The 18987-nt window shown below is 39.7% G+C and overlaps 1 protein-coding gene across 1 annotated transcript in view; it reads right to left on the bottom strand.

The window, feature by feature from the left end:
- Positions 1-18987, bottom strand: part of SORCS3 (sortilin related VPS10 domain containing receptor 3) — a 605284-nt gene that overhangs the window by 31765 nt on the left and 554532 nt on the right. Inside the window, exons 18-20 of the mRNA XM_032281554.1 lie at positions 16848-17019; positions 14660-14846; positions 6742-6875 (exon numbers count right to left, since the gene is read on the bottom strand). Of these exons, the coding sequence (XP_032137445.1) occupies positions 6742-6875; positions 14660-14846; positions 16848-17019 (493 nt within the window). The remainder of the gene's footprint in view (positions 1-6741; positions 6876-14659; positions 14847-16847; positions 17020-18987) is intronic.

Genomic DNA, 18987 nt, shown 5'->3' with positions numbered 1-18987 from the left:
CAAAAATTTCCTGGACTAATACGTGATTATAGCAAGGTTACAGGACACAAGGTTCATATACAAAAGTTGATCACTTTACTATATATCAGCAATGAACAAGTGTGATTTGAATTAAAAATACAATACCAAGGAGCTTCAAGATGGCTGACCAGAGGCAGCTTGCATTCATCTTCTCCACAAAGAAGAACCAAAAATAGTAACTAGACAATCACACTTTGAATAGGTCATCTAAGAAAGAATCCTAGAATTCAACAGAGAAGTAACAGGAAGCACATAAAGCAGTGAATGACATGGAAGCAACGCAGCCTGCTTGGCCAGGATCGGCTGTGAGTTTGGAGAGATTACCCAGTGTGGAAAGGGACTCCCCAACATGAGAAAAGGGTAAGTGAGAGACCTCCAGAAGTCCACATTCTCACCATGGACTCCTACAACCCTAGTCACTGGAGAGTCCCTTGACCATTGTGGGCCCTGAAACGGACATAAGCAGCTCCCTTGGAGACTGTAATGTCAGTGGTCAACAGAGGGAGCTCACACTGGGCTCCACACATCCCAAGTCCAAAGCAGCTGCAGCAAGGTGCCAATTTCAGAACCCAGTTCCCAACAGACTTCACCCTGCCCTGGAGCCCAACAGCAACTACATCTCCTTATTCCTGGAGTCCTATTGACATTCCCCACAGGCAGTCACCATTGTAGCTAGCTGCTGGAATGTGGACCAAGGCATAGGCCACTGGCAATGGTCACACTTGCCACCAGCAGCAGAGCCACTATGCATTTTCAGGCACCCAAACAGAGCTCCTCTCCCCACCCATAGCTGCCATTACTATGGGCTGTTGCCACGGGCTGGGAGGTGAGTGAAGTGTAGGCTGCTACAGTCGAGGCTAAGACATGAGTGAAGCACCAGTTGCCAATGAAGTGGCTGAAGTGCAAGTGAAATATAAGTATCTGCCACTTAGGCTAAGATACAAGCAATATATCTATTTCCCATCCACCTGACTATGGCCACCATTAAAAGCAACGCTGTCTACCACTAAAAGCAACTCTGCCCTCCCCAGTAGCAAGGCTACAGTACAACCACTCCCACTGCCCCACCTAAGCATCCCACTTGGGGTTTAGTAATCACTCCACCACTGTCTACTACAGCCCACCTGCACACAACACCAGGGGACCTGAGGATATGACTTCTTAGCCTGGCTTTGCCCTCCCCTGACCCAGAGCACTCAATCTGAGAGTCTGAGGGTCTGAGGATCACACTGCCTAGTCCACCACAATCAGTACCTTAGCACTCCTCTGAGACACCTGAGATTGAGCCCATCACCCTGCCACTACCACCAGGTTGGGCCCACCACCCTGCCACTACCACCAGAGCTGACACTCACCTGTATTAACTACTGCAGATATGAAGACTGAACCACCCAGCCCACTGCAGCCACCACTACCACCAGTGGGAACTGCTCAAGACCCAGAGGGTTGTCCTGCCACTGCTACTACCATCACCTACAACACACCTCCTGCCCAAGGGGCAGAAAACCCACTCATCTACTTGGTGCACCACTATGACTACCAGCAAGATACTTGGAGGCCCAAAAATCAGTGTAGTTGGGCCTTCTAACACCAAGGCCGACATACGCCACCCTGAGGCCCCTAATACGCATAATCAGCCCATTGCTGCTACCCTAGAACGCCAAACCCTGGCCCACCTGGTATCCCAGACCCCTGCAAAAATTTTCTACAGCCTCCACTAATAACTGCCCCCTGATCTGGCAAGGAAATCATAGCTGCCACTGATGCTATTTAAGTTACAAGAAATCACACACAGATTATACTAACGCACGTACTCAGAATAAAAGCCAAAGTGCCCTACTCAACCAACACCATAAAAACATCTTCAGGAAAAAGTCCCTCCCTACAAAAGCAAATTCAAAAAATTGGAAGAAGTGACCATTATACCAGCTGTACAGCTATCAATGTAAGGACCCAGAAAACATGAAAAAGCAAGAAAAAGTGACAACTCTGAAGGAATACAATAATTCTCCAGTAATAAATCCCAATCAAACAAAACAATTATAAAATCCCAGAAAAGGAATTCAAACATTGATTTGAAAGAAGATCTGTGAGATAAAAGAGAATTCACAAACACAAGGCAAAGAAATCAGAAAAACAGTTCAGGGTATGAATGAGAAATTTACCAAAGAGTTAGACATTTTAAAAAATGCAGATGAATTCTGAATGGAAGAACCCAACAAATGAATAACAAAATACATTTAGCCAAACAAGACTATATTAAACTAAAAATGCTTCTGTACAGGAAAGAAAACAATTGAATGAAGAGATAACCTGTGGAATCAGACAAAATATTTGAAAACTACTCATCTGACCACAGACTACTACTGAGAGTATTCAAGTAACTCAAACAACTCAATGGTAAGCCAAAAATCTCTTTAAAAAGTGGACAAAGACATGAACTGACATTTCTCAAAAGAAGACATTTTGACCAGTACATATATTGAAAAATGCTCAATATCACTAATCACCATGGAAATACAAATCAAAACCACAATTAGATATCAACTTACCCACGTTAGAATTGCCAATATTAGAAAGACAATAACAGATGCTGTTATTATATAAGAGAAAAAATAACTCTTATACATTGTTGGTGGGGATGTAAATTAGTACAGCCTCAATGAAAAACAGTATAGAGATTTCTCAAAAAACTAAAAATAAAACCACTACTCTATCCAGTAATCCTTTTGTTGATTATGTATCCAAAAGAAAAGCAATCAGTATATCAAAGGCACTCCTGCACTTACATGTTTATTGCAATACTATTAACAATAGGAAAGATATAGAATTAACCCTAAGTAACCACAACAGACAAAAGGAGAAAGAAAATATGATATAAATATATGATGGTATACTACTCAGTCATAAAAAGAATGAAATTATGTAATTTTTAGCAACATAGATGGTCAATATGTTAAGTGAATTAAGTCAAGCACAGAAAGACAAATATCACCGATTCTCACAAATACATGGGAGCTAAAAAAGCTGATCTCATGGAGGCAGAGAACAGAATGATAGATACCAAAGGCTGGGAAGACCATGTGAGTTGGAGGGGAAGGGCAGATAAAGAGAGGCTGATTAATGAGTACAAACATACAGTTATATAGAAGACATAAGTTCCAATGTTTGATAGCAGAGTAGTGTGACTAAAGTTAACAACAATATATATTTCAAAGTACATAGAAGAGAAGACTTGAAATGTTTCCAACACATACAAATGATAAATACTTCAGGTTGATGGATACAGTAAATACCCTGACTTGGTCACTACACATTCTATACATTTAATAAGTATCCATATTCTATAAATATGTGAAATATCACATATCAATTAACAAAAACATAAAATACCCAATACCATGTACTTTAGCACTATCAAAAATGAAATACTTCTGTATAAATTTAACAAAACATGTAAAAGATCCATGTAGAAAAACTATAAAACTCTGTTGAAAGAAATCAAATAATAACTAAATAAATAGATGTTCCATGTTCATGGATAGGAATACTTAAAATTGTGAAGATGTCAGTTCTTACCTATTTGATTGATAGATTCAATCAAATGCCAATAAAAATCCTAGCAAGGTAGTTTGTAGATATTGACAAAGTGATTTAAAAGTATACATGGCAAGGCAAAAGACTCAAAATAGTCAACATAAAATTGAAGGAGAACAAAGTTGAAGAACTGACTCTACTCAACTTCAAGATCTATTATAAATCTGTGGTAATTAAAAACGGGTTGTATTGGTGAAAACAGGCAAATAGACCAACGGAATAGAATAAATAGCCCAGAAATAGACCACGTAAGTGTGATCAACTGATTTTTGGCAAAGGAGCAAAGCTAATACAATGGAGTAAAAATAGTATTTTCAACGAATGGTGCTTGAACAACTGGACATCAACATGCAAAAATAAATGAGTCTAGGCATAAATCTTATGGCTTTATGAATTGCTTGAATGTGGTAGGTGCATGTTGTAGTGAGCTGAGATCACACCATTGCACTGCAGCCTGGGCAAATAGAAAAGCTTTGTCTTAAAATAAGTAAATAAATAAAATTATATATGTAACAAAATAAATAAATAAATAAATCTTATGGCTTTAAAAAGATCTCAAAATGGATCACAGATCTAAATGTAAAACTCAAAAGTATAAATTCAAAAGTATTTTTAAAAAGTATGGTGAAGTCATTTCATATACAACACAAAAGTCATGATTCATGAAAAAAATAACTGATAAACCAGACTTCCTTAAAATTAAAAACTTTTGCTCTACAAAAGACGCTGTCAAGAAATTGAAAAGTCAAAGAATGGAAGAAAATATTTGCAGAAGACATATCTGATAAAAGATTATCCAATAATATACAAACAATCCTTAAAACTCAATAAGTAATGGAACAATAGGATTTAAAAATAGGCAACAGACCTTAATAGACAACTCACCAAAGATGTTATATACTTGGCAATAAGCATATGAAAAATTTTTCTAAATAATATGTCATCTGGGAAGTGCAAATTTAAACAAAAATGTGATCTCATTACATGGCTATTAGAATGGACAAAATCCAGAACATGACACCACCAAATGCTAGTGAGGATGTGGAGCAACAAGAACTCTCATTTACTGCTGCTGGAAATGCAAAATGGTCCAACCAGTTTGGAAGACAGCTTGGTGGTTTATTTCCAAACCAAACATATTGCTACCGTAAGATCCAGAAATCATGCTCTTAGTATTTATCCAAAGTAGTTGAAAACTTATGTCTATACAAAACCTGCACATGGATGTTTATAGCAGCTTTATTCATTATTGCCAAACTTAGAAGCAATCAATATGTTCTTCAATAAGCGAATGGATAAATAAACTGTGATACATTCAGACAATGGGATATTATTCAGCACTGAAAAGACATGAGCTATCAAGCCATGTAAAGACATGGAAGAAACTTAAACGCATATTACTTAGTGAAGAAAGCCAGTATGAAAATAATGCATACTGTATGATTCCAACTATATGACATTCTGGAAAAGGCAGAACTACAGAAACAGTAAAAACATCTGGTTGCCAAGGATTAATGAGGAGGTAGGTATGAATAGGTGGGGCACGGAGAATTTTTAGGGTAGTGAAACTCTTCTTTTTGATACTATAGTGGTAGGTTCATGTCATTGTACATTTATCCAAACCTATGGAATGTACAAAACCAGAAATGAATCCTATGGACTCTGAGTGATAATGATGTATCAATGTAAGTTCATCTATTACAACAAATGTAACATTCTGATGGGGATGTTGACAATGAGAGAGGCTATACATATGTAGAAGCATAGGAATATGGATCCAAAGGATTATAAATCATTCTGTTATAAAGACATATGCACATATACATTCATTGCAGGACTGTTCACAATAGCAAAGACATGGAACAAACCCACATGCCCATTGATGATAGACTGGTCAGGGAAAATGTGGCACATATACACAATGGAATACTATTCAGCCATAAAAAACGATGAGTTCATGTCCTTTGTAGGGACATGGATAAACCTGGAAACCATCATTCTCAGCAAACTGACACAAGAACAGAAAATCAAATACCACATGTTCTCACTCATAGGTGGGCATTGAACAATGAGAACACATGGACTCAGGGAGGGAAGCATCACACACTGAGGTCTGTGGGACAGTGGGGAGGCAGGGAGTTCAGGAGGGATAACATGGGGAGTAATGCCAGATATAGGTGATAGGGATGGAGGCAGCAAACCATATTGCCATATATGTACCTATGCAACAATCCTGCATGTTCTTCACATGTACCCCAGAACCTAAAGTACAATAATATATATGTATGTATGTATGTATGTATGTGTGTGTGTGTATATATATATATATATATATATATATATACATATAAAGAAGCAGCATGGAATATACGGAAAATCTCTGTACCATCTGTTGATTTTGCTGTGAACTTAACAACTCCGCAAAAATGAAGTGTTCCTTATAAAACAGGAATAGAGAAGAACATTAAGAACATTAATTTGAGGAATTCTCACCCAAATTGCTCCCAGCTTCTGTCATACAATTGTGATCATACTTGACACAGGGATTGCCAGCATCATGGCTGGAAGTCGGGAGTATATGGCAAGCCAGAGTTTGGCCTCTTTCCTTCCTTTCTTTGAGATGTGGAAACCTCACTACCTTGCCTAAAAAGAAGCTAGCATTTCTAGAACAGCTAGCAAGTATTGATAAGGATTCTTCACATGTGTTATCTTGTTTAATTTTTACAACCTACATTTAGATATCTAGTTCATATTTGACAGATAGAGCCACTTAATCTCAGAGATGCTAACCAACTTCCTTGACATTGTATAACCAGGCCAAGGCCAAGATTAAAGCAAAATGGAACAAATTAAATTTGAGAAATATTGATTAGAGAAGCAAGAACATGCAGGTTTGTAGAATTTCTCAAAGTACTCTTTCTTCCTTAGGATTATTTGAACTTTCCCTATTCAAGTAATGAACTTGGTGTGAAGAGGTATGTTTTATTCAATTTTGTGGGTTCAGAGGTTTATTAAGTATCTCTTATTGCCTGTATTCTCAGTGCCCCCAATAGCCAAATAAAAGCTGGAACAGGAGAGCATTCAGTACAGATTCAATTTGACACCAATCAGAAAGGGCCGAACCTTTGTGCTATTGCCGAACCACCAGAAATAGGTAAGGGTCCCCAGTTGACTGGGCCACACAACCGCACTGATGTTGACCTCCTTATTTCTTATGGCAACAAATGGAACTCGGAGATGAACATGCTCCACAGGGCCTAAGGAAACAGAAAAAAACAACGTCAGTGTTTATATTCCTGGATATGTCAAACGGTATCATATCCCTCAATTCTTAATTTCTATTAGCATCCCCTGTAATAAAGGAAGGACCACAAACCCATACACGTTGGGAGGCGAGTATATGCACTTGAAATGAAGCACTAGGTGTAATAGGGAACTCAAATCAAGTTTCAGATTTTTTGAGTGGCATCTGAACTACATTTACATCTGATAAGCTTAACCACAGATGCTTATGAACCACCAATACAAGGACAAAGCTAGTTTACTAGACATTTAGCCAATAAATGGGAAGATAAACAGCAGTCCATTTTGTTTTTGATGATTAGCCTGTATTATGATTTGGGATCATTGTATTGTGTGGAGGGCTCTTTTATTATCCTTGATTGTCAATGGGTTTCCATCTCCTTCAACAATTGGCCATTGTGCCTCATCATCTGCAGTACACAGTGAGTATCATTCAGAAACTGGCAAGGCCGTTTTCCAAAAAGGGAAAAGTATATCTCCCTAAATCAAAGGAGAAACAAATGCCAGGTTCCCAAATAATAAAAAATCTGCTTGAAGAAAGGTAGCCAGGCTTCTCATTCTTTCCCTCAGAAAACTGATATAAGCAGCATGATGTTCTAAACTAGCAAACAGAAGAATATACATCAACACACCCTAGGCAATAAGTGAGGAGTTTAATTCAATTCGTCTCCAAACTAAAATGAGGAGAGGACAAAGCTGATGAAGAAGTGTTAATGTGGTCTCCCTTCCAAGTACTAACCAGGCCCGACTCTGCATAACTTCCAAGATCAGATGAGATCAGGCACATTCGGGGTGGTATCAAATTGTCTCTATTTGCAGATGACATGATTGTATATTTAGAAGACTCCATTGTCTCAGCCCAAAATCTCCTTAAACTGATAAGCAACTTCAGCAAAGTCTCAGGATACAAAATCAATATGCAGAAATCACAAGCATTCCTATACATCAATAACAGACTTAAAGAGAGCCAGATGAAGAACGAACTGCCATTCACAATTGCTACAAAGAGAATAACATACCTAGGAATACAACTAACGAAGGATGTAAAGGATCTCTTCAAGGAGAACTATAAACCACTGCTCAACGAAATAAGAGAGAACACAAACAGATGGAAAAACATTCCATGCTCATGGTTAGGAAGAATAAATATTGTGAAAATGGCCATACTGCCCAAAGTAATTTACAGATGCAATGCTATCCTCATCAAGCTACCAATGACCCTCTTCACAGAACTGAAAAAAACCACCTTAAACTTCATATGGAACCAAAAGAGAGCCCCCATAGGCAAGACAATGCTAAGCAAAAAGAACAAAGCTGGAGGCATCATGCTACCTGACTTCAAACTATACTACAAGGCTACAGTAATCAAAATAGCATGGTACTGGTACCAAAACAGAGATAAAGACCAATGGAACAGAACAGAGGCCTCAGAGGCAATGCCACACATCTACAACCATCTGCTCTTTGACAAACCTGACAAAAACAAGCAATGGGGAAAGGATTCCCTGTTTAATAAATGGTGTTGGGAAAACTGGCTAGCCATGTGCAGAAAGCAGAAACTGGACCCCTTCCTGACACCTTACACTAAAATTAACTCCAGATGGATTAAAGACTTAAACATAAGACCTAAGACCATAAAAACCCTGGACGAAAACCTAGGCAAAACCATTCAGGACATAGGTATAGGCAAGGACTTCATGACTAAAATACCAAAGGCATTGGCAACGAAAGCCAAAATAGACAAATGGGACCTAATTAAACTCAAGAGCTTCTGTACAGTAAAAGAAACAATCGTTAGAGTGAAATGGCACCAACAGAATGGGGAAAAAATTTTTTGCAATCTATCCATCTGACAAAGGGCAAGTATCCAGAATCTACAAAGAACTAAAGCAGATTTACAAGAAAAAAATAAACCCATTTAAAAGTGGGCAAAGCGTATAAACAGACACTTTTTAAAAGAAGACATTTATGAGGCCAATAAACACATGAAAAAAATGCTCATCATCACTGGTCATTAGAGAAATACAAATCAAAACCACATTGAGATACCATCTCATGTCAGTTAGAATGGCATTCATTAAAAAATCTGGAGACTACAGATGCTAGAGAGGATGCGGAGAAATAGGAACACTTTTACACTGTTGATGAAAGTGTAAATTAGTTCAACCATTGTGGAAGAAAAGTGTGGCAATTCCTCAAGGACCTAGAAAAAGAAATTCCATTTGACCGAGCAATCCCATTACTGGGTATATATCCAAAGGATTATAAATTGTTCTATTATAAAGACACATGCACACATATATTCATTGCAGCACTGTTTACAATAGAGAAGACCTGGAACCAATCCAAATGCCCATTGATAATAGACTGGACAAGGAAAATGTGGCACATATATACCATGGAATACTATGCAGCCATAAAAAATGATGAGTTTGTGTTCTTCATAGGGAAATGGATGAATCTGGAAACCATAATTCTCAGCAAACTGACACAAGAACAGAAAATCAAATGCCACATGTTCTTGCTCATAGTGGGGTGCTGAACAATGAGAACACATGGACACAGGGAGGGGAGCATCACACACTGGGGTCTGTTGATGGGGAATAGGGGAGGGACAGTGAGGTGTGGGGAGGTTGGGGAGAGGTAACATGGGGAGAAATGCCAGATATAGGTGATGGGGGATGGAGGCAGCAAACCACATTGCCATGTATGTACCTATGCAACAATCCTGCATGTTCTTTACATGTACCCCAGAACCTAAAGTGCAATAAAATATACATATATAAATAAAAATTTTAAAAAGTGTTAATGTGGCCAGGTACAGTGGCTCACACCTATAATCCCAGCACTTTGGGAGGCCAAGGCAGCTGAATTACCTGAGGTCAGGAGTTCGAGACCAGCCTGGCCAACATGGTGAAAACCTGTCTCTACTAAAAATACAAAAATTAGCTGGGCATGGTGGCAGGCACCTGTAATCCCAGCTACTTGGGAGGCTGAGGCAGGAGCATTACTTGAACCCAGGAGGCGGATGTTGCAGTGAGCTGAAATTGTGCAGCCTGGGCAACAAGAGCAAGACTCCATCTTAAAATAAATAAATAAGTAAATAAATAAAGCGTTAATGTATCAGTGTTCCATCTGCGAGGTAATAGTTTTTTTAACACTGCAAGATTTTCTCCACCATCCCCATAGCTTCCTTTCTCCCTCCTTTCCTCCTTTCTTCCCTTACTTTCCTTTCTATCTTTGTCTTCCTCTCTCCTTTCTCTTGTTTAATCCTTCCCACATAACCAAATCCAACTAAATATTTTAATTATCTTCCTACTATGACAGAGCACATTTTCTTGGTTTTCACCATTATCAATTTGATGCGTATAAGTAACTGAAGAGACTTCTATATGGAGGTCTTAAGCCACAAGTGTAGCAAGACATCTCTTCAGCCTGGGGGCCTTGAATGCTTCTTATTGGCGGAGCATTTTTCAGTCCATCTAGCCTGCCTTATTTGCATCCTTGGTAATTCTGGAGACAAGTCAGTTCAAAGGGAAGAAAACAAATGGATGTTTCCCATTTCAACTCTGGCACAAATGTATCCGTGTGATCTTTTCCTTTATCTTACAGAGTATTACTCCTACACAGACTATTACCTTGTCCTAAAAATAAGGGACAACATTTGCTCTGCCTTCCTTATAGTAATAAGAACATATAAAAGTGTTATCGGTTGTTTAAAGTACTATACAATTAATGAAAAATGGCATGATTTCTACTGCCCACTACCACCACTGCCGTCACTGTTTCTGTCTGCCATTGGGTTGAGGTCCCTCTAAAGACTTCAGTGAGCATTCTCCTAAGTCTAACTGGACATATTCTGTGTCACAGACAATTTTATATTGAAGGGGAAAGTGTTTTGACAGTGACTGCTATTTGGGCGAGGAGATCAGCCAAGTGTATGTGCAAAGGATAAATGCTTGAGGGGGATGGATGCCCCAGTTTCCATGATGTGCTTATTTCACATTGCATACCTGTATCAAAACATCTCATGTACCCCACAAATATATATACCTACTTTGTACCCACAAAAATTAAAAATAAAATAAAACTGAATACTTAAAAGGAAGAATATCCACAGCTTGAGAATGCTTTCTGCCTCTGCCTTGGTCCCAGACATATGGCATCGCAAGATTTCTCTTACCAAATACATTCAACTTTGTCATTTCAGATACACATTTGGTTGAAGGTTGAACTATTTTAAATAAGAAAATTATTATTATTATTTTTGTAGGATTTGTTTGTTCAAGAGAGTAAAAAAGGCACCATTTTCTCATGAGAGAAAATAATGGATACTTTTATTGCTTTATTTACTCATTTTTAGGAGTTTACCTAATTTATGTCTTTTATAGTTTGTGTTTTACTGATCAACGTGGAAGAGAAAGAGACTGCGGAAAGGGGCTCCTGGCTAGTCCATATCCAAGGAAGGAGATGAAAAACATCTTTCTCCATCCCAGATTCAAATCTTTCATTTTTCTCCTGGTAGGAAAGGGGCCCCTTTAAGGTACCCTTTTACCCTTAAAGTCACTGCTTCTGTTCTCACTGCTATCCTCCAGGAAGCATGAAGCCCAATCCCCAACATACCTCATGGGAACCCTAGGCTCTTCCACAGTTAAGCCCTGATGCAGCTACCGTTCATGGTCCTCAGTTTCTTCTTGGCCTTCTGTCACTTGGGGGCCTTGGCTCCGTGACAGCTGACACTGTCGGGTCCTCTGATACCCAAGAGATAAAAGGAGGCCCCCTTCTCCATAAACTCGTGCCAAACACAAAAAGGATGTGGCATTCACGACTTGGAAGACCATCACTCATGGTTGCATTTGTGCTGCTTCAGGACAACCACATTTGGTTAAAAATAATCATAAGAAACACCACCAGATAGCAGCTTTTTAGGGCAAAGATTCTGAGCTAAGAGCTCTGGACTTTGGTGTGGAGATAAACCAAGGATCAATGAGAAGAGATGAGAGCTGAACAGATTCAGGAAGGAGCAGAGCAAACTCCTAAAATCCTCACTGTCAAATTGTGCCCCTTTTGATAAAAATCTAATAATCTGTGCGAGATTGGTTATTATGGGCAGCTAACAACTACTTTTGTTAGCTAATGGCCCAAGGTAAGGCCAAGAGCAGTTTCCACAATAATAACTGTCTGGAAAATGCAGCCATGATTGATTTGGAGGGAATTATGAGCACGATAAAAGTTTCAAGGAACATTTCCTCCCTCATGCACATAAGTCACAGTATAAACCTGCTCCTTGCTGTTGCATTTTTTGCCAATAAGATACATTGGTTGTCACACCCTGAAGGCGAGGCCCACACTTGGCAGAATCAGAAATGTGGATGGGGAAAGTCTTTGGACTAGAGGAATGTGAAGTTCATTTTCTTTCTTTGTCTTCATTTTTAAATGCAGCAAAAGTGTCAGGTATGAAGTTAATGGGAAGTACTTAGTAAATGCCAGGTAACATTTATCATGCACCAAGCTGGGTGCTAGGCAGCATTCTGCACACTGTGCCAAAAAATAACATGGACCTGAAATTGCTGTCCTTAGGAAGGTGACATGCAAGGTTGGCCCCTGGCTGGTATCTGGGAACATGGCTCTGGGAGTGTTACAGTTAACCGTTAACTGATGAGAGTGGTTCGCTGTGCCTAAACTGTTCTTACAAACAGTATGGTTTATCTGGGACACCTGTCTTCCACTGGGAATCTGGAGTTTTGGTATATGCCAGGCAGAGAGTACCTACATGACCAGCCCCCAGTAAAAACTATGGGTACTGAGTCTCTAATGAGTTACTCTTTTAGAAAGCCTTTTTATATGTTACAATTCATTGCTAGAGGAGAAAGGAGTGTCCCATGTGACTTTGTGGGGAGCAAACTCATGGAAGCTTGTGCCTGGTTTCCTCCAGACTTTGCCCCTTGAGCCTTTTTCCTTTGCTAATTTTGTTTAGTACCCTTTCGCTATAATAAATCATAGTCATGAGTGAAACTCTAGCTGAGCCCTGTGGGTCTGCCTAGTGAATCACCAAACCTGGTGGTGGTCCTGGGGACACCCAACACATGCACACTTCATCCAGTTTGATTCTCACAGCCTCCCTTTTAGCTAAGCATTGAAGATAAGCAATTGGAGGTTTATAAAGGCTAAGAACACTGACCAACAGTAGACATTTAACAAAGGAACGTGATCAGAATTCAAGCACAGATCTCCCTTGTTCTAAAGCCTGGGCTCATGAACACCATGCACAGCACCCACCTGGGTTTCTGACCTGGTGTGGGCACAGAATGGTTGTAATTGGTGTGGCGTGGTTCTTACCACTTTGCCTACTTATGGCTCATTTTTAGCAGTATCCCACTTCCCTACCAGAATGGAAACTGTGTAAGAGGAGGGCCATATCTGCATTGTTCCCTCCTAGTGCCTAGCAGAGTGCCTTGCATATTTTAAGACTTCAGCAAATGTTTGTTGAATTAATTACTAAATGATTGGGTGTTTTATGTGTGTTCACTATTACAAAAGCCCCATGAGGCAAGGTAGCAGTCAGAATTAAGCCATTTTTAAAATTGGAGTTCAGAAGACACAGGGATGAAATAATTCATCTCATGGCCATGTAGCCTGGCATTTTTAGGGACATGATTGATTTACATAATCCAGGCCTCCTCTCACACACTTCCCTTATCACTTTTGGTCCTGCACTAGCATTGTGACTGGAGAGCTATGAGACTAGCTAGCTTACTGTTTGCCTGGGACCTCTTAGGTGTAGGTTGTTTATATGATAGAGCTGATGCCATCACTGAGTCATTAATAGAAGGGTTCTCCTTGTTTTCATTTAGACTCTTTCAGAACTTACAACTTTCACTCTATGTAGCATATTACCTGGAAACCATTGTGGAGTATGTAAATAAGAACGATGGAAGTCCTTAGACCTATGAATATCACAGATACAAGCGTGGGAAACCAGCCCCAACCCCATGACAATGTTTCCTTGACCTGACATCCTAAAACCACAATATTAAAATTTCAGTTTACATGCATCAAATTCTAGAATAGACAATGCACAAAAAGCATCCAGCACAAACGAAATACTTTGGAACACCAGCTGTTCTTTTGTTTTGTGCCAAGCAACAGCCAATAGTAATGAAATAGACTCTAGGACAACAAAATATTTTTGGAGAGTTCTTACGATTGTCAAAATTATGAGCTTGCAGTAACCTTGTATGTAAAAATTAATTTTGTGTGTGCATTTAGTTCTACATTTAAAAAAATCTAAATGTGTTTCTTTAATCTTTCTTTGGCTCTTATAACACAAATAACAGTTGACTTTGATTTGTGCAGTCTTCGCTCGTAATAGATTGAGAATGAGCCTGAGACCATCAACCAGATGGCTTGTTTCTATCTCTTACATTTTGAGGATTCTCCAAAAGGAAGGGAAGAGGCTTTACCTGAATGTGTGTGCATGTACACATTTATATCAGAGCAGAGTGGTGCTGAAAAGGGGGGTCCAGTTGCTAATATGTTACCCAAACTTCAAAATAATCAATCTATTTCAGTACCATAAAACTCAGAAACACAGATGAGTACATATCACCACCATTTGGTTTGGGTAATTACAGTACTGACACTGAACCTGGTCTCAGCTCTGAATTCTAGAAAGTCTGAACAGAGCAAGTTGCCAACTGGGAAGAAAGGGAGAAAGAGGCTAGTGCCTGCTACTTACAAACCACATGCAGGAAGAGGACAGCTGTGTCTGAGCCAAGGTTGTTCTCTGCATAGGCTGTCACCTGGAAGATCCCCGCACTCTTATACACATGCTTGATGCCGTCCTCAATGGGGCTGAAGTTTGCGTAGGACACAGCAATCCCATCTCCAAAGTCAAGCTGGATGTTTGTCCTTTGGAGATCACCCTGCAAGACGGCATAGTAGATGGGTCAGTATACATGGTCCAGCCACACTCCTATCTGATGCTTCTTCCTGTGGCTTCAGTATCAACCTCTGATGACCTATAGTCTTTCCCAAGGGGCTGAAACACCTGCAACACAATAATCACATTCATATCTGATCTGCAGGGCACTATGGACCTATTGTCCTCATCACTTAAGCTCGGGGCAGCCTGAGTGAGTATAACACTGGCAATGGTGGGTAAGGTTGACCCTCTATAAAGTTCTGAAGGGAAGCCAAGGATTTCATCCCCACATTTGTTGGGGACAAAAATAAGTAGTCAGACCCAATCTGGTTTCAATAATAATACTCTCAGTTGCCATGCTATAGTTATAATTGTTCCTATTTTTTAGTATTTTCTATGTTACCAGAATTATGAGGGAAATTGTGGACTTCACCTCAATCTACCTAAGCTTCCTCTTCCCTGAAGCCTTTCAAATCATCCCAGCTCACAGATATCTCTGCCTCTTGGAAAGCCAAGAGCTCTCTGTGTACTATCTGGTAACATGATGCCAATGATTCAGGTGAATGCATCTCACCACCGCAAGCCAACATTTAGCTTCTTAAGGGCCTACGCTGAACCCCATTCTTATTGGTCCCCCCACAACCATTATACTGGGCCAACACTTTGGATCAACACAATGCACTTGATCACAAAACAAAGATCCTGTATGAAGAAAAATAGCATCACTCTGTTCATATGCAAAGATGAATGACAGAATAAAGAGGGAAATGCATCATTTTGGAATTATGAGCCAATCCTTCTGCCCAGTGAATGTGCACTGATCACAGTTTCACTTTCCATTTCTTCCCCCATGGCAGCCCAGATGTGAATGAAATATTGATAGGTGCTCTCTTGCCCCCCATGCAATGTCAACTATCCTTGAGTTTATGAATATAAATTAAAGTGGAAATGAACTGGAGACAATTCAAATGGATAAGATCATGGCTCTTCACATCCATTCAAGAGAAAGTTTTTATAGCTGTGGTCCTGGAAACCCCCTAGTGGAAATATGATAACGACCTCCTCTGAATCTTAAAGTCCTTTAACTCAAGCACCTGCTAAGAGTGAAGGCTGAGAAATCTGTCAAACCAGGATAAGGAACCTTCACCACCCTGTCCAGTGTGCTCCTGACTTTAAAGGTTTCTGAAGTGCTCATACTTGTGAAAAAAAGACTCCTGGCCTGTTTGCTTTCTTTCTAAGATCTCAAGAGCACAGAGCAATTTGCATGTAAATTTAAAGGGCTCTGTCAATCAGGCAAGCCTTCCTGCTCCACCACTGAGCAGTGCCTAAAACGCCCTAGTTTAGGAAGCAATTCAACAGCTTATACAAGAAGCAGACAACAGAGATATTCCCATACTGGAATCGCCGTATGCAGTCTGATTTTACTGCCCAGATTTCAGAAGACGCTAAAAAGTGAAGAAATAAAGCATCTAGCTGATGGAAAAGCAACTAACAGAACATTCTTTATAAAGATAACAGTAAAGGATTTCAATAATCTTCCCCACCCTCACGCTCATATTTTCAAGACCTTGTGAAAGCTTTGTAGGCTTTTCTAATCAGTGGGATTAAGGGTTAGAATAAAGCAAAAGAGGCTCCTAAAAGCAACAGATAAAATTCAAATTTCCTTCCTCTGGCCAAGTTTACAGTTTATAGGCTTATGGTAATAAATATTCCCTCAGCAAAGCAGACTTTAATGCAGACCCTGAAGAATATATCCAGATCTGCACGCCCCAGAGGCAAGTGGGTTCCCACTGCAGACTGGGTCTTTATTGTGAGATGAAGGGAGGAGGGTCTGTAAATACCCCAAGTCCTCTTTCACCCTTGTCTGTCTTCTTTCCAGAAGTCTCAGCTTCTCACCATTGACTTTGAGGCAGGGGCCTGTGGGAATCTAAGATCTTCTTTTTCCATTCTGGAAATGGCCTGGTTGGGAGTTGTGACCTCAGAGACCCAGGTGAGCACCTACCTCCTCCATGAGGATGATGAAAGTTGCATTGTGCCCCTGCTCTGCCACCAGGCGCCCATCAGTCGTCACCACATGGAGGCCCCGAGGGGCTTTTCCAGGGCACATCTGGGCCTTTGCGGTGTACTTCTCCCTTAGCCCATCTGTGCAGTTGTTGGACACGATCCGCCGATACCTAAGGAGAATTGACAACTGACAGTGATTTGTGTTGAGTGTGTTGTTGTGTGTGTGTGTGTATTATAAAGGGAATGCAAGAAAGCAAGAGCAAAGCAGGTGCTTCACACAGCTGCCCCTAGAAACCAAGTCTCGAAGAAGACAGACAGTCATTTATGAAGCTAAACAAATGCTGAGGACCTGCTATTCCTCCATCTTGGGAAGAGTAGCTCCTTAAACATTATTATTGATCCTATCTGGTGAGCCGCAGATTGGATCAGTGTCTAAACCGGACAAGAAAAATCAATGTCTGACTCACACACAACAAAAAAGGTGGCAGACTTATTGGACTAGCAAAATGGGAAAAGCAAGTGCTTCTACTTGTGAGGGAGAGACCTGTTTCTATCTCCCTGAGGCCATCTCCAGCTTTCTCTGTACCAGAATGCAGCTAGAACATCAGACTCTTTCTAACTCTGATTAAACAGGAGGCTGCTTTCTATCTTCCCTCTTCCTCCAAGGCATCATTCCTTCCCCTCATGCCTAGTAGCCCTTGCTGTGGAGCCACTGGACTATTTCATAGCACATTTTTTTTTCTCTGTGCTAATATTTCATTTCCCATTCAACCCAGACACTAGATTGAAAGCACAAATTGAAACTCCTATTCAATCCCACTATCCCACTCTGTAAAATTATCTTATAGAAGAGGCTGGCATGGGAAAACCACCTGACAAAGCACTGTGATCTTCTGTGGCAAGGACATCATGTGTACAATGACACCATGTCATCTTCCTTGCCCACCAACTCCAGCACATGAAGTCAAGGTAAGAGCTTTCTTACAACCCTGAGCTGCACGATCCAGGCATATCACACCACCTATAAGGCTGTACTAAAAAAATAAATGTTCCGGTAAAACCACATGAAAGAAACACTATGACCATCATAGCCATCACCACCAGCAGCATTATCATCATCACCACCACCATAATCACCATTACATCCCCATTATATTTTGTCTTCTTTCACCCACTATGTCAAGAATAATTAACAAATCCATCTATGTTGCCTTCCTGTGGTGGTTTTAAAAACAGAGTAATTTAGAATTCTTTCTGAATATTAGTCTTCCATCATATCTGACCCCTGGGTTCCACCTGCTACCCCACTGTTGAACTACACCTTCATTCAGAGATCCCTGGGGATATTAAGCAAATGTTGTATGTAGTTATTGTCTCAGATAAAATTATGATATAGTATTTTGCAGATATACATCATTTTTATTTGCCAACTGAGCTTATAATGGGTCTAAAGCTATTTTGGTTAACATGGTACCACTTGTTCACATGGTAGCCAATATGGTAGTACACCTTGTGGCTACTGAGCACTTGAAATGTCATTGTGTGACCGTTAAAATAATATTTTTGAGATATTGGATGATAATATTTTGGAGATGAAACATTATTAAAATTAATATAACCTTATTTTTTTACATTTTTAATGTGGCTAATAGGAACTCTAAAATTACATATATGCCTCGTATTATAGTTAATTTGGTCATCACTGGTCTAGACAGTCAAGCTTTTGTAATCAATTTATACTTTCTTACTGATGTTTAGCTACAGGATACTCAGTTTTTACTGACGAGAGCTATTTCAGTGGGTGCCATGTACTAACAAACTTGATAACATCTATTCTTCTTCTTCAACCTCAACTGGCCATTAACTCAGCTGCTTAACGATTTTTAACATAAGCCAACATTTACACAATCTGGAGATATTGGTAGACATCTGTAGCATATTTGTTTTCTTTCTTTCTTTTTTTTTTTTTAATAGCCATTCCCTTTTATTCTTCTGAATTGTTTTGTTGGTTATTTGGGATTTTGGCATACCTAAGTTGCTTAAAATGTGGTCTACCTACACATGTCACATGATCACATGAAATGTTTTAATTCATTTCTTTTACAATTCTGTTTTAACCTGCAATCACGTTCAGGTTG

Source organism: Sapajus apella, unplaced genomic scaffold (genome assembly GCF_009761245.1).
Source record: "Sapajus apella isolate SASKATOON/1434 unplaced genomic scaffold, GSC_monkey_1.0 scaffold13, whole genome shotgun sequence".
Taxonomy (NCBI): Eukaryota; Metazoa; Chordata; class Mammalia; order Primates; family Cebidae; genus Sapajus; species Sapajus apella.
This window is presented reverse-complemented; position numbering and strand designations above follow the sequence as displayed.